The sequence below is a fragment of the Diorhabda sublineata genome, chromosome 4 (genome assembly GCF_026230105.1).
Source record: "Diorhabda sublineata isolate icDioSubl1.1 chromosome 4, icDioSubl1.1, whole genome shotgun sequence".
NCBI lineage: Eukaryota > Metazoa > Arthropoda > Insecta > Coleoptera > Chrysomelidae > Diorhabda > Diorhabda sublineata.
Window position 1 is genome coordinate 38,596,103 of NC_079477.1, and position 22,761 is coordinate 38,618,863.

Consider the following 22,761-nt stretch of genomic DNA (forward strand, 5'->3'; position numbering starts at 1 on the left):
AACCTTCTACTGTGTACCAATACCGATTAAATTCATTCCGATAATAAAAAAAAGACATTCTTGGATGAAAGAAATACGGAATGAAATGTACTGTAATTAACTTATTAAATGCAGAGTTGTCGCAAAACTTCCGGAACATATAAACTTTTATTTTTTTATGTTGCATCAGAAATAATAGGGGCCTAAACAACCCACTGTAACTTTTCGTGATTCTTGTAATGCTTTCGATTGTGTTTATCAAAATATTCTTATTAATAAATTGTAATGCTACGGTTTCAGTGAGCTCATAGCTCACCAACAGAAGTCAGCTTGTAACGATTGATACAACGATGTCATCTCGCAAGCCAATAGAATGTGGAGTGCCTCAAGGCTCAGTAATATGCCCTATTTAGTTTGCCCACTATAGTTTTTTGAAGACGATTCAAGTTTCTCTTGGCGCAACCAGCAATTTATAAGACTATATCCAGTAAATCAGCTTTTTAATTCAAATTTCCAGTTTCACAGTTCTTATAAAACGAAAGTTTCAATATATAAAAATATATTACAGCCTTTTGCACCAAATAACGGGACAACAGACGATTTGGAGCTTGTTTTAATCAATTCTTTGCAATGGGAGTTACATATTGTCACTTCATCCAAAAAGTTCTGCCTGTTTTGTGTTTCCTAAGTAACTAAAATTATGTACCAATTACAGGTTATTATGCCCTTATTGAGTCGCATCTCCGATATGCCCTTCTGGAATACGTGTGGAGCGAGGGCTGTTAGATATTCACTTATATCAAACAGCAGTGCTCGATGCCGGAACTTTTTTAAAAGACTTAGGAATTATTGACTCTTCCTTCATTATTCATTTATAAATCTGTTTGCCTAGTTCTTAAGCACGCTTTTCCAATTTTAGAAAGATCATTGCAAAGATATCCACCCAGGAACGCGGAGCACGACACTCACTTAACTACTACGCGTTTAGATTGAGTTAAGATTTCAATACTTTAAAATGCTAAAACATTGAACAAGTTTGCCTCATTATCCGCGTCAGTCCGTTCGCCGTGGGGCTTCCAAACACTATAGTACACGGAATATTGAAGAAGTATCGCAAATTTCATTCATTTCGAATTCAAATTGTCCAATGATCACAATAGGCGTAAAAAGACAACGTTGGAGCGATTTCACACAGTAAACACTATCTTTCGGAATGATGAAGCCCATTTTCATTTGAATGGAAGTGTAAACAAGCAAAATTGTCCCCTAAAAGACAAAACTCCCGCTTACAACATCAACAACAACTTCACGGTGCCAAAGTGATGGTTTGGTGTGCGTTGTCAAGCAGGGAAATAATTGGATCATATTTTTTTCAACATCGTCAAAGGCAAGCAATTTCCGTAGACGGTGCTCCTTATAAGCGAATCCTTAACGATTATATATTTCCAACATTGAGAGAACATCCCACCTCCACCTCACAGACATAGTTTCAGCAAGATTGCGCCACGCCACACACTGCTAGAGGGACCGTTGCTCTGCTTCGTGATTTTTTCCCTAGAATAATAATAATAAGCCGTTTCGGTGACATCCCGTGGCTACTCAGATTCCCGGATCTTACCCCCATTGACTTTTTTTGTGGGGGTATCTCAAAAGTAAAGTGTCCGAAGCAAGCTCGGCGACAATCTCTGAATTGAAAGAAAATATCGTTCGCGAAATCAATGGCATCTCGTCGGCACTTCTCCAGCGAGTGGCAAGAAATACCGAATCGAGGTTCCAAAAATACGTCCGATGTAATGTCAACATTTGAACTATGTAGTTTTTGAAAAATAAAACCCGCATTATATTGATTAAAACTAGAAATCCATATGTTCCTTAGTTTTTGTTATATAAATTTTAAATCCTAAATTTGCCGCCGTATCAGCCACAAAAATAATAAAATTTTCTTCAGGATGGCAAGAAGACATTATAGTATATCAGGTTATCGAGGAAAATCCACGTCTTTTACTCGAGGTTTTCTTATCAATGATACCCGAATTGCTCCGGAATTGATGTTTCTTTATAAAAGGGCGTACATAGACAGGTCAATAGACGAACCAAAATCTCTAATAGATTCTTGAATTTCATACCCATAATATTAATAACAGATGCATATCCTGTTACCTGACTAGATAATGTGGAGCAAAGAACCCATCAGGGATATGTAAAAAAGCAACTAAGCCTGTGGACATCACCAAGTTTCAGTTTCAGAATCAAAAAAAAAAAATAAGGCATGAAACGCTTGAAACTTTATAGGCTGCAGAATTATTAGCAACAAGGTAAAGGACCCTTCGAACATTTTTCACATCAGAGTAGTTTCACTGAACAATTTATCGATTTATATTCTTCAGAAACACAAAAACACAAATCACATACTATTATCCATTAAGAGTAGCTTTGGAATTAAAAAAAAAAAAACAATATAACGAAACAAACAAGTTTTCCCCGAAACATTCTAAATACGCAAAAATAACTTCTTTGCGTATCGCTCTATAGACAATGAAATTTAAAATTTGTCATCAATTCTGTAACAGAATTTGATCGAGTTAAATTTTTTCACTCTGTATATGGGTGAGGCGAAATACAAGATGCTACATTCGTAATCCTCAAGAGATATTTTCTATATAATTCATGGAGAAATATCGTTTGTCATACAACTATTAGTATTCTTTGTATGATGTTGTTTTATGACAAGGGTTGTTATGACAGATTAATCCTTGTTTCGGAGAATGAAATATAAAACAAAACATCGTGAAAAAAGTATGAATGTTTGGAAATAAAGTTAAAGTTAATTTCAAATTGTACAAATTATTTCTGTTTATTGATCAAATTTCATAAAACAATCAAATTTTTGTAATTGCATGTACGTTGTTTGACAAATTTTCGAATTATTCAAATTTCATGAACACATTGAATATGAGGAACATTTTCTACCATTGTACGTTTATCATTGTTGTTTTGAAATATATTTGATTTCAATGTTGAGGATAAATACGAGGGTTCAACCTGAGGATGTCAGCACTTATATAAGTTACGTTAAGATATTTGAACTGGTCATTGCATGCTTCAATGGTTTTGTAACTATTAAGACTTTATATATGAATATCGAGTCGAATATCAAGTTAATTCGTCGATGGTTTTCGAAAATACCTACACAAGCCTCACAATTTTGTACAATTTCTCTAGGATTCCATCCTTCGATCTATATTTGTAAAAGAATTATATTCACTTTTCCTGGCGTAAGTAAAATTGACGTTCTCACCTAATTTGGTCTTTATCAAAATATTTTCATAAAGCCTGGAAAATAGAACGATATTACCCAAATTGTTCAGCTATTTTATGGATCAATTGGTAATAATTGATTCCAATATACTGATATGGAAGATTTTGCCAAACAATTTTTCCACCCTTCATATATTAATCAAATCTTTCAAAACCCCTAAAACAATATTGGATACAAATTTATAATTTTTATCATATTCTATCACATTATCACTCATTTTCACTGTTGAGTTGGCTTCTGCGGAATTCATCTGCAAACTCCATTGGAAAATCGAAGAGAGACAGCAAATTGTCGCGTATCAATCCACATGGAATATTTCCAGAAAAACGTTTCGTATCAAGATATTTATTCTGTCCTATGCACTCATATTAGATGCCATCACAAGCTTCGACTTAATTAATCGTGGTAGATATTTGAATAAATGGAAATGAATAATGATACCAATTATTCACTTTATGTTAATTTAATGGTTTGAACATTGCCTGGGAGGCAAGAATTATAGTGATAAATTTCCCTTCTCCAATGATTGGTTGCTGAAATATGAATTTCTCTAGAATTTATATCTGAAATATCAACTTTCTTGTAATATTCAAATGGAAACTCATTTTTTTTCTGTTGTGGTCAGGCTGAGTTTTAAAATTTAAAAAAAATTAGATAAGGAAATTGTTTTAGGGAATCAACTCCGGATCTTTTTTACATAAATTTATAAACACCCTGTATATTTGAGAAATTGTAAAGAACGGGATAGTTTATTTTTGTTTCGCAAATCATATCATCTCATTTGTAAGTAACTGAAGATACAAGGATTGAGATATTTTTATCATTTTGTGTGAGTTATTACACGCTTTGTTGTTTCACCTCCACAATCCGGCTTCTCTATTCAGTCGACCCATTTTCTAGAAAAACTATTCATATTTTTTAAATTGCTTGGCTTCAGATTCATGAATGTTTCTTTCTGAATCTTGAATTGATCACTGAAGACTATTCAGTAAAGAGTGAAGCTCATTTTCTTTCTAAACATTATTCATTTCCATAAGATTTTTATAGCGTAACGATTTCCATTGAGATTTAAATAAAATTATGGAAAATAGTGGAAAATAATCTCCAACTAAGAAATTCAAATATCCAAAATTGAATTTATATGGAAAGTTGTCGTTTTTTTGCAACTTATTATAAATTCATAAAATACAGATGGACATTATAAATGAAAATTTCAAAGGAAAATATTATTCACATCCCTCGAAATCTGATAGAAACGGGGGTTAATCATTTTTAATGAGTGATTATTCTTTTTAGTAATTTTGAATCAAGTAAAACCTCGACCTTTATTGAGTCATTTATTAGCAATTCAATATCGATCTGTGATTAAATATATATTTTTAAAAGACAATACGTCTTCACAAATGGAGAAGGAATTTGAAACTGAACACGTAGACAGCACAATCATATTTCATAACAATGATTATCATATCAAAGACTTGAGTTTAGATGTGACACAACTCTGTTGCCAAAATAATCCGGTAATTAAAAATCACTTGTTCGGACCTGAAACCCCAACAATTATTCTTCCTTCTGTTGTATTATTTGTTGATTGGCCAATTTTGACATGTGAAATAAATAATTAGTAACAGCAATCTTTCATAAGAGGTACATTGATTTGATATGCTTATTCATCCAATTCTAAAATATATTTTCCATGGAGCTTTCCCATTTTCGAACTTATTCCTAATCCTGTCGAATCACATTCTATTCTTTTGTAGATTACAGAACATCTTCCACATCTGTATTCCTTTTGCAATTTCCAGACTGTCGCTAGCACTCAATTTTTTACATTATAAAATGTCTTTCACATAAAAATCAATTTTGTCACATCGAGTGAATCTCGAACGGTAGCTTTTATTTCAGGGTGCGACGAAACATATTTCTCACTAATAAAAAAAGGTTCTATTGACATGATAAAATGATCCTGTAGACACAAACACACTGATTGTACGGCTGGTTGATTAAAACTTCTTATGTTGGCGAGTTTATTCACCAGAATGAAATAAGATTCACAAGCTAATCATTCTTTATCTAAATGTTATAATAAAAAGTAATAAGGTACTTTTTCGTCATTTTATAAGTTCTTGATATGAAATAAAGAATGAAATATTAATTGAAAACTGCAAAAATTTCAAATTTTCAACTACATAAGTAAACGGTTCTCATTGGATTCCAGTTGTCATAAGTTTTATTAAAACATTAAGCAGTTGTCTGCTTGATGATCACGAGGTTATCGTTGCCGTTAGCATAGCGTGTGCTGTTATAATACAGTTTTTATTTATTATTCTATATATAAGAATAAACAATGAACTGATAAACCTTTTATAAATTAAGTTCTCACAATATTATAGTTCTTCCACTAGATTTTTTCTATTGATGATCATAGAATTACGTTTCTTCGGATGAACGTAACCTTGACTAACATTTTTGCGAATATTAACACCTCTAATGGCTCGTAATTGTCAGGGAAGAGGCGTAATTCGCTGATATACTTCTATTTTTTTTTTGTTATTTTCAACGATCCTCAATACATTCCTTATTCAGGAACTTGAATGCTAACTAAGGACAGCGTCGCTATTTGGTTCATGTAATTAAAGACGCATTAGTAGACCCTCTCGGGTGCATGCTCACTTCCAATTGCGAACAATCAGTGCCGTAATCACCGATAATGTGGAAGAAAATTTCCGTTAAATCTATTGATCAGAATTATATGTGGCAGCCGCGAGTTACTAGAGATTTTAGAACCGAAAATATTCTATAAATAATATTAGAGTTGCATTGTTGCAATTATTTGTATACAGAGTGAGTTTTATGTATGGAGCGCTTCAATTACCTCGGAATTTTTGTGCGCAATGGTCTTGTGATAAGGTAGTGAAACTAGTAAAAAGTTCAAAGAAACTAGTTCAGTAAAATATTCATCCAAATCTTGTTATGGGATTTCGGTTAAGATATAAAATATTAAAGATATTACACGTTTCTTGTTGACTTCTACGCTTATCACCATATTCTAATATCATTAAAATATTTGTTCTTTTTCACATAAACGATCCACCGAGACTTTAATTTAAATTTAAGCCACACTTCATAAACAGTCCCTTTTTAAGGGAAACCCATGGACCTGCTGCCAGATTTGAACTTTCTTTCAAGAGTTTTTCTAGAAAAATTGAGTTCTTTGGATGCCTTTCTCAAAGAATAATAATCATTTTGTATTACATTCAAAACCTTCTTAAGATTTTCCTTTGTCCACGATTCTCTAGAAGAGCCGGTCTTTTGCTTATTAGACGTTTGTAAAACAGATGAAGTAAAAGTAAACATTTGAAATATAAAAAGTTTAGGTACGGCCGTCTATCCCAATGGATGTTTATAAATCACACTTCGTAATCTGTTTAATTTATGTTGAACGCCGATGAGGGCGACAATGCGGCCCTGAGCGTTAGAGTTTATGAATTTTGTCGCATGAATTTCGAAACACCCTGTATATCTTAGAATTCTCCAACACGAATGAAATGATTTTATCATAAATATCAAACTAAGTAAAGAAATTCTGCCAACTCGTTTCGGACGTGAAGCCGACCCTGTCGGAATTCTAAGATTTGGCAAAGTCGCGCCCCGTTTGATGTTTTCTATTACATAATTTTTCTATCATAGCAGGCGATTTATTCACATTGTTTGTTTGGAACTAATTTCTAGGAAGATCTTTCTATTTATTCGTTTCATTCGTTTATTTTCTCGAACGATTGAAAATTTCTCTTTAAGTATATAAACGAATGCACAAAGGCATATTTTTCATCATAGTCCACTAATTCTTATCAATATCGACGCTAAAATTATTCGCAATTTCTGAAGTGACCTGAATTTTTTGCTCGCCAGTGTATATTATAGTTTTCTGCTTATAAATACAGAGTAATTTAACAAAAAAATTTACTAAATACTTATATATTGGTACGAATTAGGGTCTAATGATTTTTTTTTTTCTATCATTTGGAAGGTACTGGTACAATAATTGTGTGAGCTGTGTTATTGAAATCGTTAATTATCGTACGTACAAAAGGAAATTTCCATTACTTCACATATTTATGTTCATTGTAAACTATTGTATGTAATTTTTTCTATAGACTAAAACTTTTTCCATTTAATGTCATAATCGATTAATACTTCATTCAACATAATATATTTTTATTATATATATCGTTTATTCGAAAAAATAAATTGTCGAACATAGTATTAAAGGTGAAAAATCTAGGAAAGACAACATCGTATAGGATTTTTCTAGCTCAGAATATCTGAATTTTCCTGAGAAAGAATACCGTGTACTACTTAATATGTGAGTTCTTGAAGGACTCTCTACTTTTATTCTACTAACTACAAAAACCCCGAAGCTTGTTCACAAATAGACGAGTGTTTCGTTATGAAGGTGTTTCTTACGTCATGATTCTCTCGAGAAAAAATAGTTTGGATAAGGATATATGGATCCCAATCCTGAGGTTTGCACGACTGGAAACAGACCCGTGTCAACTTTTTTAGAAAACAGTCATGCTCATTATATTAAGTTTTTTGATTTATTAATAATATATAAATTATTTTGGACAGTACACTCGTTATATTTTTTATGGAGAAGGCCTGAATTATTTTAAAGTACCCGGACTTTTTCAAGCTATACCGTCCAATAGAAATATTTGATTTGGAGGATTACTGCCCCGATAATTACAATTAAAATGTATATTATCTAATATTTTCTGCAATAATAGAATACTGTAACCTAATCTTAGTAAACTATAATTACATCCAACCTCATAGCTAATTTCTTTCATCTGTTTTCTTTTAATATCGTAATTTTTAGCGACTTTTTTTTGGCATCGTTTATGTACATAGAGTCATTTAAGAGAAATGGACACGTTTATGTAATAGATAATCGTAGGAAAATCAACGGTCTTTAGCTAAGTATATGAAAATATTCTATTATACCTAACAGAGATTGAATTTGATCATCTCCTCTTTTGTATATAGGGTGGACGAAAGCTCGAACCTTCTATTTTCATCCTTCTTTCAAATGTATTTCATAGCATAAATAGAATCTTCGTTACTAAAACTTTTGTTGAGCATTCACTATACCGAAATTTGACAGAAATGTTAGTTGTTTGCATTTGTGAATTTTATGTATTAAATGTGAGAAATATTTGATATGAATAATGTAGTTTTCTACTAAATGAAGGGGAAAAGTTGTAACTCCCAAATCAGGCTTTAAATCAACACTGAAAAGCGAAAAGATTGGAAAGCCGCCACCGCCGACTTATGCTATAGACGTGGTCGTACATTTTGACATTTTGGTACAACTTCACAGGCCAAAAAACCACGTAGAGTAGCACCTAGAAGTACAAGGACAAAAATTATTCTCAGTCGAATACAAAGCTAATATCTTCAAGATCATATACAACAATAAAATTGATATATTCGTATCTCACCAACCGCTCCATTACCATTAAAGATTATTGCCTATCCGAAGCTTTCATCCTCCTTACGCGCGTTCCACAAGGTTCCATTCTAGCCCTTCTTCTATACATCGTCTATAGGTTTGTTACCCAAGTCCTTATTAACCCATGGTAGAGGTCCAGTTGTATGTGGATGACACCGCACTAATTTCTTCGGCCCAAAACATACGCTCTCTCAAAATCAAAACCCAAAAAAAATCTACTGAATCCATTTTCTTTTTTGAATTTTTGAAATTTTGAAATTTTGAATTTTTGAATTTTTGAATTTTTGAATTTTTGAATTTTTGAATTTTTGAATTTTTGAATTTTTGAATTTTTGAATTTTTGAATTTTTGAATTTTTGAATTTTTGAATTTTTGAATTTTTGAATTTTTGAATTTTTGAATTTTTGAATTTTTGAATTTTTGAATTTTTGAATTTTTGAATTTTTGAATTTTTGAATTTTTGAATTTTTGAATTTTTGAATTTTTGAATTTTTGAATTTTTGAATTTTTGAATTTTTGAATTTTTGAATTTTTGAATTTTTGAATTTTTGAATTTTTGAATTTTTGAATTTTTGAATTTTTGAATTTTTGAATTTTTGAATTTTTGAATTTTTGAATTTTTGAATTTTTGAATTTTTGAATTTTTGAATTTTTGAATTTTTGAATTTTTGAATTTTTGAATTTTTGAATTTTTGAATTTTTGAATTTTTGAATTTTTGAATTTTTGAATTTTTGAATTTTTGAATTTTTGAATTTTTGAATTTTTGAATTTTTGAATTTTTGAATTTTTGAATTTTTGAATTTTTGAATTTTTGAATTTTTGAATTTTTGAATTTTTGAATTTTTGAATTTTTGAATTTTTGAATTTTTGAATTTTTGAATTTTTGAATTTTTGAATTTTTGAATTTTTGAATTTTTGAATTTTTGAATTTTTGAATTTTTGAATTTTTGAATTTTTGAATTTTTGAATTTTTGAATTTTTGAATTTTTGAATTTTTGAATTTTCAATTTTTGAATTTTTAATTTTTCAATTTTTCAATTTTTCAATTTTTCAATTTTTCAATTTTTCAATTTTTCAATTTTTCAATTTTTCAATTTTTCAATTTTTCAATTTTACAATTTTTCAATTTTTCAATTTTTCAATTTTTCAATTTTTCAATTTTTCAATTTTTCAATTTTTCAATTTTTCAATTTTTCAATTTTTCAATTTTTCAATTTTTCAATTTTTCAATTTTTCAATTTTTCAATTTTTCAATTTTTCAATTTTTCAATTTTTCAATTTTTCAATTTTTCAATTTTTCAATTTTTCAATTTTTCAATTTTTCAATTTTTCAATTTTTCAATTTTTCAATTTTTCAATTTTTCAATTTTTCAATTTTTCAATTTTTCAATTTTTCAATTTTTCAATTTTTCAATTTTTCAATTTTTCAATTTTTCAATTTTTCAATTTTTCAATTTTTCAATTTTTCAATTTTTCAATTTTTCAATTTTTCAATTTTTCAATTTTTCAATTTTTCAATTTTTCAATTTTTCAATTTTTCAATTTTTCAATTTTTCAATTTTTCAATTTTTCAATTTTTCAATTCTGCTTCAAAGCAGTTCTGCTTTATCTGTATTGAATATACTTCCCGGCTTATTAAATATATCATTTCATTCCATAAAGGTAGAAAGTAAGTAAGTAAGAAGTATTCCATTACTTCAGCTCGATTCATCCCCTTGACTCTGGCCAATGATACGTCTCCAGATTTATACTTAGATCGAGACAAGAACTGTTGTAACCAAGCGTAGCCTGCTTCACTTTTTTCGTTATCAAATCTATGTCTAAGACCAAGCTGCTCAGCGAAAATTTAAGCCACACTTCATAAACAGTCCCTTTTTAAGGGAAACCCATGGACCTGCTGCCAGATTTGAACTTTCTTTCAAGAGTTTTTCTAGAAAAAATTGAGTTCTTTGGATGCCTTTCTCAAAGAATAATAATCATTTTGTATTTCGTTCAAAACCTTCTTAAGATTTTCCTTTGTCCACGATTCTCTAGAAGAGCCGGTCTTTTGCTTATTAGACGTTTGTAAAACAGATGAAGTAAAAGTAAACATTTGAAATATAAAAAGTTTAGGTACGGCCGTCTATCCCAATGGATGTTTATAAATCACACTTCGTAATCTGTTTAATTTATGTTGAACGCCGACGAGGGCGACAATGCGGACCTGAGCGTAAGAGTTTATGAATTGACCTTTAGTTATACGAGATACAGCGAATTTTCTCTCTTAATCCCAGTACGAGTACGTAATAACGAAACTCATTTAAATTTTTTCTCGATTTTCGACAATCAGTTATTCTCATAAAGGCTTATATAGCAAAAAACGATACTTCATACTGACAACCGCTACGGGAGCATTCCGGAAACAAAGTAGATGCGATATTGCGTCCATAAACATTTGATTAATGGCCACACCAGCGCTCAGTGCATAAACCACACAACTGTTGGCGACAGAAACATCAATGTTATCGGCTTCAATTTTTATTCCACCTATAGTATTTAAAATGTTTTATTGTCACAAATTTGTTACAATTTGTAGGCAAAAGCTTGGAAAAACTAAAAAACAAACATAAATATCAATTGGCAAATGATTGTGTATTTTTTGCATTGTAAAATATTGAGCCCTTAATTCTGAACGTGGCCCAGGTAAGTAAAGGTCGTAATCTGCATTAGTAAGTGGATATCGTACTTACGAATTAAGCAAAAATGAATAAAGGAAGGAAGAGTCAAATTTTTTAATCCTTTAAAGAAGTCCTTGCAGTTAACTCTGCTGTTTAATCCCAGTAAATAACTAACAGATTTCTTTTGTAGTTCAAAGTTCGCTTAAATTGGCCACGGCGATCTAATGAAAAGTTCTATCAGTATTATTAAGTTTTCTTAGATTATTTTTGCCCAATTGGTATAACACGAATTAGAAATTATTGGGACATGAAGAAATAATGCAATTCACTTCTATTAAAGTAAATAGATCACATTTATAGATGGCTGAAGGTTTTCTTTCTACTGCTATCCATAACATTCGTAAATAAATATCTAGTAACCCACTCGAAAAAACCAGAGTCATTTCTGAGCCACCGTATTCGCCAGATATAGCTGCCTGTGACTTTTTTATCTCGAAGCTTCAAAATCCACTTTGGAGAACGCGCACCATGAGGTCTTTTAGGCTATAAAAAGTGTATGGATAATTGTTTGAAGCATTGGCCTATTTTGAAATAGAAAATGGAGATTTGCATTCACATATACAGAAATGTTGTTTTTTCAGTTAACTTGTAACACATGGAATAATAAATTAGAAACGCTAAGCATTTCCCAGTTTTGAATGAGACAACGTCCATTCCCAATTTGTAAATTATCAGTAACTTATTCTACGAGTATTTATAATTCGAAACAGAAAAATTTCTTTCGTATAATGGGTGAAAATAATATTTTTCCAAACTCAAATTTAACTCGCTGACAATTTTCAAAATAAATATCTCATGATATATTTAGATAGAGTTAGTTTATTATTGAATGACGGTTAACTGATAAGTGTGGTGATTTAGTGAGAGGGTGAAAAAATGTCGTTCAAATAACCAAACGCCATAAATAAAGTCTAAAGCGCGAATCGGCGTAGACTATTCAGCATAGTTCAGTTGTTTGTGCTTACGTCGGCATATCCTCCGAAGAATTTATGTGACACCACTTCTGTGTTTGCCTCTGTTCGCGTCCTAAGGTCAGGTCATGGTTTATAGAGAAGAAAATCTTTTCATGATGAATATTCACGATCCATTTAATCTACGAGGCGCATATTAGAAAATGGCACTGAAATTCCAGACTGAAAAACTTTATCATGCGATAAATATCGTCAAGGACGCCTGCACGTTCATTATCCTGTGAGGATACATCATTCGTTATCTCACATTAATCCTTTTATGGATGCGTTTTTTCAATGAGGCGTTGTAATGAGTCCATCTTAGGTAAATTTCTTCAGTAATCAATTGACAATGTTTTAAGTCAAACATGAAAAGAGTATCTCCATTTTCCATGGAAATATCGGTGCGCATATGCTTTTACAAAATAGTTCATCTATAAATCGTATTTTTGGCGAGCTTGCAATGCTCGTGAAATTATTAAAAGTTTTGTTTCAAGGAATATGTATTATAAGAATGAATTAAACACATGTCAAGTGCCTAATTAGGAAGTTTTTGGACTTTTTCCAAACGTTTACGTCCCAGTTTTCTTAATTATTAAAGTCGAATCAACTTGGAATATTCCATTTTTGCTTTTAGTACTACTGCATTCAATTAGTGTTTTCTATATAGTCAAGTGCTGCTAAAATTTTGTATTCCGTTTAATAAAAAACCAATTATCCAATGTTAGCTCGCTGTTCACAATTCTACTTCACAATTAAATATATGTATAGAGCATTTGCATGATAATTGATCACAGAAAGTCTCAATTAGTTCAGTATTGTGAAAAAACATTATCAAGTTCTCTGCAATGCTGTTTTGAATATTTTATTGTTTAATGTTGTGATTATTGATTAAATACAATAACTAACAATATTTCTTTTTTTTTTCTGGATTGTTTCAACATGTTTTGTAGAAAAGAAAAGATTTTTCATTGTAAAAATACTCTCGAAGATAACAAGTTGGTATTATCAATATAGCTTGTAGTAAATATAATCATCGGAAATAATTGAAACATCAATCCAAACAGAAAGTATAAGTAACATCTATTATTATTATTAGAAAAAAAAATTTTTGACAGCAGAAACACTAAATAGTGAACGTCTAAGAAAACGTGGGAAGGTTCAGGTACCACAAATATTACCTGCTTTCTATCACTCGTTAATACAATCATCCTATGGAGTTATTGAGAATATCTACTATTGTTATGACTAAGGGAATGCTTCGTCGCTTCTAATTGCTTGTGTGCAATTTTTTCAATGAATCGTATTTCAACACAATCCCATATGATTTTGATGAAATTAATGAAGTGTGAAAGAAACTTTTTCAACTTAATTTGATGTCGTTCAACAGAAAACAAGAAAAGATCTTCAAAGGAGGGGCTATAAAAATGAGAGTCATCCTTACAAAAAAAATCCCATTACTTCATTAATATAAGCATGGTAAACTGACAATGGAAATGGCGCATTATTTTAGTCGGACAAATTTCTTTGAGGTAATAATAATGAATAATCTCCCGTTTGAAATAAATATCAACCAGTTGGTATTTAATTATTGGTAACTCGCCCAAATTACATGTTTACCGCCCTCTACGGGGCTAATGACGCAATATCGAGGTTGTCTTGACCTAAACAAACGATTTAAAAATATCCAACTTGTTGGTTATCATCAAAAAAATGGGTCGAGAGCCCCAGGAAGTCTGTTACCTTGTGTATTATTGAATGTAGATCCCCAATGAGTATGATGTTTAGTTTAACTACATAGTTTCAGTTTTCTTTATTTATTTTCTTTCTTTATTTCTTCATTTATGGTGATTTTTCAGAAGTTATAACAAAAATCCTTATGATCATCCACTAAACAAATTTTAAAACGATGCCGAAATTACAGGTAATGCTGCTTATACGAAGTACAAGAAGACGATGACATTTACCACCAAATAATTGGTACAATTGTTCCTTGGATTCTTAGAAAGCACAAATACCATCCATATTATATTATAGAGTAGGCTTCTGCTAATAGCCACTGATCGACTCATTTTATAGTAAACGTGAAAATAAACTGTTTACGTCTGTTAAGAGTTTGTTCTATTTATAACACGCTTTTCGTCACAGCTCAATTTTCTCAAGTAAAACAATAACTGGAAGTTCCAATTAATGCAATAAAACTTAATTTGCAGCGTGTGAATTTGCGATCTTCATTGGTATCAAATTGGATGTATTGGAATTTATTGTTTTTATAGCAAAAAAATAATAACTGAGGGAAATATTGAGACATTTGGAGGTCAGTTAATTATTGAGCTTTCTTTTCAACAGACATTACATGGGGTTCAAACATAACTTATTCAGAAGTTATCTAGAAAATTCACAATTTAAAATATATTTTATAGTACAGATACATTTTGTATACACATATTTTGTAGCCTCTATTTTCTTATTCAACTTAGTGTTTTGTTAAAACTCATACTGGTTCTTAAGATTTATTCTTATCAGTAATTCGTTTATGTCCGTGATTCCCTAAGAAGTAGACATGGACCACCAGGTCTCCACGGGAGGGGACTCCATGAAAATTTATTTGGTCAAGATAGAGAAGAACTTGAAATGTTGGCTTGACTTCTCCTACTAATATAGGAAAATGATATCATGAAGGAAAATGAAGTCATGAAGAGTTCCAACGATTGCTGTTACATACCGAAGCACGCTGGTTCTCAAAAGGTGAATGTGTATCAAGATTTCATTTTTTGACTCAGTTTTTGAGTTTCTGGAAAGTGAAGATAATGATTTGAAAGAAAACCAGAGCAATTTTAAAGCAAACATCGTGTATTTGACATATTTCTTAGAAAAATTCAATGACTTCATATTCAATTTAATAAAAACAAAGAGGGCGAGTTTAGCTATTCTTCTATTATCGCAACATATTTGTATTTACCTAATTCAAAAAACTGGGCACCGGGCATACATTTCGACGCTCTTCGGTGTTTCTTTTATTGGATTCTGGTGATGATATAATTCAATTAAAGAAGCGCGATGGGTGAAAATCCAACACAGTTTCGGAGGGTTACGTAGACGACTCAATAAAGAAACAAAATAGATTCCGCTATGAAAATTTTAACGGTAACAACTAGTTCGACTTCAAGCAACATTGGAAATGTTCAACAATCCGATAAGTACTAACACAACTATAGATGTTATTTCTTAAATGTTGCCAATTCAAGTACCAATAGTAATATAACTTCTTTACTTCAATTTAATAATTGAATCACAGTTTTACTTACTTTACTTTTAATATTACTACTATTACAAAATAAAAATTAATAAAAGTCTTGTCGAATTTTCTCTAATCTACGAACTGTATGAAACTCGTGAGTGTGGTAACTTTTTTCCACTCGTATGAATTGCCAAACCGTCCTACTCGTAAAAAAGGATTACTTTACTCACTCGTTGCATAAATACCTATTTTTAAACTGCTACTTTACGATGATCTAACCTTAGAATCTTAGAAAAGATTTGTACAAAATAAAAAATAAAAAACAGATTTGCATACATAATGCAAATAGCTGTGTCGTGGCTACGAAGGTTTTTCAATGAGTAGTTTGAGCGTGAGAGTGATGGAAAAATAACATAAGACCTATCTTAAAATTAAGTCCCATCTTGGTTACATCTTTTGTCATATTTCTGTATGTGTCGTAATTTAGGGAACTACGCATAGTGCGACCCAAAAGTTCATCCATTGTGTCTCCTTTTCATACTAGAGCACTCAATTCTCTGGAGTTCCGTAATGTCTCTCTCACTTCTAGAAAACGCGGATATAAGTTTAGTACTAAACTAGAAGAATTTGAACGTTAAATTCTTTGCTGAGTCTAGTATCTTGTCCACTGAGACGGCAATACACAGACAATAACTCCATTTAGTATTCGTATTCTTTGAAATTTGTTTTCAGGGAATTTCTTTGCCTATTTCAATTCTTGAGGATTGTTCCTGTAAGTAAAAGTTCTCTAATTTTCTATAGCCGACTCTACTAAATGGTTAAGGTCCTACAACATTCAACTTGTACCATTTTTTAAGAAAAGTTCCGTTTTGTTTATAGTAACTTTTTCTCTGTACCTTCCGTCACTTGTAGTGCAGTTTTTGGATATATTATCATCATATATTATCAATTTTATATTGGTGATATAAAATTACATATTTCTCGAGAGGTTATTTTTTTAAATTGCAATTATTTTTGTTGTATTGATAAAATGAGAAATTTGCTCTCAATCGTCTCCGAATAATAAAGATAGATATCTTGTTTTTCACTTATACTCAATTTTCGATAAAAAACTTCGCAAGGTACATTAGCATGATAACTTCCTCAGTGTATGTACACTTATCATGTTCTACCAAGAGAGTTAGATACGCTTAAAACTAGGAATAACAAGTAGCGTACGTTTAACTTCCAATATTCTCGTACAAACTCGAACTTACCTTAAGTTTACGACTGCAGTTTCCCTCAAATAAATTAGTCACAAACTACCGCATTGCGGTACTTCCCTCCTACCTGAATTTTATTTACATTGAGATTGCATATATTATTACGTTCAAGATCTAACGTATCGCTAACTTTGGAAAACCACAATAGTATTGGCAACAACAAACATTGAAGCGGTGTTGACAATTTTCATTATTTTTATTCAAATATAATTCGTGTGATTTTATATATTCGCGGTCCCCTCGTTTTTATAAAAGGCACCGTATGCCTAAAGTCCTCCATTTTTTAATTATTTCACATTTTCTAAATTTTTGGACACATGCTGCGCCCCACTAAAAAAATTATATTTCTAATTTTAAGTGAATCAGGTCGAATATTTTAGGGATTTGGACAAATAACCCTGACAGCTTTCAAAATATGTAAAAACCTTGACAAAAATTTATATAGGGAACCGAATTTCGCTATCTAGAAACTCAATTTTTTCAAACGGCAACCCCCATTTTTCTCTTCACCATTGGATTCTACGCTTCAAATTGATGGGACTTCGTTAGTGAATTCAAATACTTCATTGATAAATCCTAAACGGGACATGATGAACACTTTTGCAACGCTTAAACGTCAAGCTGTTTTCATTCTTTGTTTGTTTTTTGATATGTTAGCTTTTTTTTGGTCGCTTCAGACAATGAACTGACAATGAAAAACCATGAAGATTGCAGTTTTTCAAGCTTCTACAAGAACCGTCAAGGTTTTCACATATTTTGAAAGTTGTAAGTGTTAGTATGAACTTCTAGACGCCTATAAATCCATTGGTGCTCGAATGTCATTGAAAACTCATTTCCTCCATTTTCATCTGACATTTTTTCCCGAAAATTTGGGAGCTATCAGTGATGAGCAGGGTAGGGTGGAAGGCTCCACCAAAATATTAGAACAATGGAAATTCGCTATCAAGGACGATGGATTCGTCCATGATGGGTGATTACTGTTGGTTTTTAAAAAGAGAAAGTGCAACCCCTCACAAAAGGAAAAAGAGTTAATTGATATTGACTTTTTTTCAAAAGTTTTTGTTTTCAATAGATGTGAGGCATGTTGATTAAAAGTAAACTATGAATATTGTGAATATAAAGGATTTAAAAAACGTGAAATAATTTTTTTAATAAATATTAAATATTTTACCAATGAATATGTTGTACGTGGTACAATTATTTTTTCTAAATTTTCGTTTTTGTTTAGGTCCATTTTATTACAATATTCTGTCCATTCTTGTGTTACTACAACTTTTTTTTGTCGACCAGTGATTATTAAATAATAATCAAATTCAACGAGATTATATTTATTGCAACTTTGATGAATATACTGTAAATGTAGCTCCAACTCCGAAATTATGACATTAGACATTGAGAATATTCTATGAAAAATAATCAGTATTTCTTAAGGATTTGTAAAAACACAAAATATATAGCGTGATCCATTTGAAATAACAAAGTTCTTTATTTCTCCGGAAAAATGAAAGATCTGACAACAACGTATATATATATATATATATATATATATATATATATATATATATATAGTATGAAAAATCATTATTTCGAATGAATGTTCTCATTCCCCATATATTATTATTATTATTGCCGTTACGAATAAAATGATTAAAATATGAGTCAGTTATGATTTTAATTTATATAATCGCTTAAGGAAGTTAATTAATGTAAATTTTCTCTTTGTTGCAGATTCCGTCGGGTCCAATAGTTTTGATGAAACATTTGGTTGGAGAGACTATAGGCAATCGAACAATCCAACCGTAAAACCAACCATAACTTTGAATAATGTTTCCCAATAGAGTAATTCATACAATTTATCCAGCAGCAAGGCAAAACTGCACCTGTATCGATTGAATGAAAAAATGAGTGGCCTAAACGACAATTTCACCTTCTCCAACATCACGGCTGAAGTGATAGTGGAAACGACATGGCTGGATGACTTGTTATTGGCTCTAAAAGCAACCATCATGGGCTCAATTATTATAGCTTCCATTTTCGGGAACCTTTTGGTTATAGTTTCGGTAATGAGACACCGAAGATTAAGGATTATAACGAATTACTATGTGATTTCATTAGCTTTAGCAGATATGTTGGTAGCCATGTTCGCGATGACTTTTAATGCGAGTGTACAAATTTACGATGAATGGAAATTCGGATACTTTATGTGTGATGTTTGGAACTCTTTGGATGTTTACTTTTCTACGTCGTCCATTCTACATCTGTGTTGTATAAGTGTTGATCGATATTATGCCATAGTCAAGCCTCTTAAGTATCCTCTGACAATGACGAAAAATGTTGTAGCATTTATGATACTCAATACTTGGACAAGTCCAGCAATAATTAGTTTTTTGCCAATATTCAAAGGTTGGTACACCACATCGGAACAACAAAAAAGGAGAAGTGAAAATCCTAACAAATGCGAATTCATTGTGAATAAACCTTACGCAATAATTAGCAGTAGTATATCTTTTTGGATACCGTGTACCATTATGATATTCATGTACTTGGCCATATTTAGAGAAGCGACTAGACAAGAACGGGAGCTTTATAATAGACAAGGTGCTGCTCTACTCCTCCATCAGAACAATACAAACGGAGACATGCTTTCCAATTCCGGTGGGTCATCAAAGACTCTCACGCAACACGATATCAATCAAGATTTGCATCATACACCCACGAAAGAAAGAAATGTGTCTAAAATGAAGCGAGAACACAAGGCGTCTAGAACATTGGGTATCATAATGGGAACATTCATGCTGTGCTGGGCACCGTTTTTTATTTGGTACGATACGGTATACCTCTGCGATTCATGTCGCGACAGCTGTCCCGAGGCTGTAGTTACTGTAATGTTTTGGATAGGATATTTCAACTCGGCTTTAAACCCCATCATCTACGCTTATTTCAACCGCGACTTTCGAGAAGCTTTCAAAAACACTTTACAATGTGCGTTCTGTAGTCTTTGTAAGAGGCCTCCTTCAGACCTTGATTATATAGATCCCAGACGACCTTCCATGAAAAACGACGATAGAGTGAGAAGCGTTTTTTCCGATACTTACCTTAAACACGATAGAAGAGGTTCCGAAATTGGTTCGACTCTCTGAGTAGATGTTACTAGCAGCAGACTCACCACCACTAGTTTTTAAAGAGGTGGTGTATTTGCTGCTAGTGTGAATTAGGTTATTACTTGAATCGTAGATAAAAGATGTTACGGATGCGTCGAAATTTAAAGGATTCCTTATTTACTTTCAAATTAAAAATTCAGATCACAATGTAGTGATGTTATGAAACGTCAACAACTATTTCTATATGGAAACACGTTATTTGTTGATAGTTTTTTTAGGACACGATAAATCAAAAAATAAAAACAACACAACAAACACACTTTTCATTTTATGTCTTGAAAAATGTTGTATAAGAAAATTATGCATATCGTTGTTTGAATTATCAATTCTGAAGAAGAAATTGTCGTCATAAACTTATTGATAGCTCGATGAGCTCTTAACGTATACTCATTCATCATATTAAGTTACGTGAGATGTCGTGGAATACTGACTTATCTCTTAAGATCACCCTGAAGATGCTATTAAGATCATGACAACATGACTGCATAATAGTAATTGATGCGGCCGGGTTGGATCCTACATCGACATGATAAACTAATTTTAAGATGCATTTTGAGAACAGATTTGTTTATAGGAAAAAGAGTGGCGGAAGGCAAACGAAATTTGAGTTAAGAGTTAGTTTTTTGATTATACTTCGAATGCGGAAACGCTAAGAAAAAAATTGTTGTCATAGAATGAAAGTTCACTAAATTTCTACCGTACCACCGGTCGTTTTTCCACAAAACGCGATCGAAATCAAGTATGTAAGATTGTCCCGCCACTGCGGATTTTCTGTAATACACTTTTATTGAGAATCGTTGTAGAGACAAGGATCAAAGTCCTTGAGTTTTTTTTACATTCAAAGGTTTTGGAAATGCCAACGTTTTTTATTAGTATCAACTAAGGACAAGTATGGGACCGAAGAAGAGATCTAAAATAATTGCATTCTTGTGTTCTGTTAATGTTTTGAGATATTCTCTACATGGAAATGCGAGATCATTTTATGTACTTTCATACAATGTCCTTGGAATTTTAAAGAAATGTTTCGAAATAAATATTATGACGAAAATATATGCCTTAGTTTTCTAAATATATATTCCAATTACTTTTTTCGTCCAATAAGACGGTGGTGTTACCAAAAAGCTTATTGCAAAATTAATTTAAGGTCTTGAGAAACACAACGTACCTCAATATTTGTCTTTTGGATTTCTTTTGATTAAGCTATTAAAGTTTTTGTTTTCTTGTACTGCAACAATTGTGAAATGACGGCAAAAACAAAATGAAATCTTTAAATCGTTTTCGGAGACTAAAGGTAAGTATTCCTTCAGTTTATCTTTAGTCTCTGAAGATGATAACTTGGTTATCGAAACTCGCGTCAGACAGTGTAATTGTGGGCGTTTGTGCAGTGGTATTGTGAACTTAAAAAGCCAATTCAATAACTTTCTATTCTATGAGAACAGTTTTTTCCTAAGGTATTTGAATTATAATGAAAAAAATCTGATCGACTAATTGAGTCGCAATCTTATCAAGTTTTTATGGAGATCTACACAATTTTTACGACAAATTTCCTCGCATTCAAAAGTGTAGCGTGACTTATCATATAATAACTTTTTCAAACCATGGCGAGAAACTACGTTGGATGGTAGTTTATTTCGTCTTGTTCTGTTATTTCTTTGAATTCTCAAAGCTCAAATGTTTAAACCATCATCTCACTGCCCCTTACTTACTTACTCCCTTTAGAGTACATGATTTTCCACTGTGATCATTACTCTTACAAATCCATCATTGATCTTCTTGTGACAAAAGCTGCATTGGTTTTGGAGATCATTTTTTACCAAAGTATCTCAACAAACAGCTTTTCTGTTTTGTCTAACATTCACCTGTGAAAATATGACGAATAACGTGTTTTTCCATGAGGTATGTCGAGGGATTTTGATGAAAAGTATTGGAGAAGAAACAAAACAAAATATAAAAAGCAATTGCCTCAATTGGCATTAAAAGTAATTGCCTTTTAACAATGTCTCTTTTGGAGTCGTTGAACGTTTTGGATATACCTTGTATTTATATCTATCATATATTTTTGGTGGAATTTTGGCCTAAATGACGATTGGTTTCAGTTGAATTAGAGATTGGAGATTAGCATTTATGCTAGAACTTTAACAAGTATCATATATTGATTGACGCCCACCGCATCTGTACATTTTTGAATCTATGTTTAATCTATGGTGCTGTTTTTTTTTTTTAATTTTTAATATTTGAGATTTTCTCAAACTGTATAGCCTCTATTGACATGTATAAAGTGTAAGCTGTAATTTTATAGTGTTGTACATATTTAAATTGCCAAAAAATGTAGGATTAATTCGAATTATTGAATAATATATGTTTCGATATGAAGTGTGAATAGCAATTTTAAAAAAGAAATTAATGTTAAATATATCTAATTATGAGCCACTATGTTTGTTATTATTTATTATTTTGTACCTTATTTGCTGTGATATTAGAGAACTATCAAAAAAATGTAACGCTATTTGCACTCTTTACGTATAAGGTAATTTTTGTATTGAATAAATTCTCATTCTATTTTCATTGATGTAATAAAAAGAATAAATAGGCTTTTCAAAAAAAAACTTGTGTCCG

The 22,761-nt window shown here is 31.4% G+C and overlaps 1 protein-coding gene across 2 annotated transcripts in view; it reads left to right on the forward strand.

Annotated features, from left to right (window-relative positions):
- Nucleotides 1-22,751, forward strand: part of LOC130443441 (octopamine receptor beta-2R) — a 158,330-nt gene extending 135,579 nt beyond the window's left edge. For both annotated transcript variants that reach the window (XM_056778063.1, XM_056778064.1), the window contains one exon: nucleotides 18,713-22,751. In XM_056778063.1, coding sequence (XP_056634041.1) covers nucleotides 18,886-20,124 — 1,239 coding nt within the window. In that variant the 5' untranslated portion in view covers nucleotides 18,713-18,885 and the 3' untranslated portion in view covers nucleotides 20,125-22,751. The remainder of the gene's footprint in view (nucleotides 1-18,712) is intronic.
- The last annotated feature ends 10 nt before the right edge of the window (nucleotides 22,752-22,761 follow it).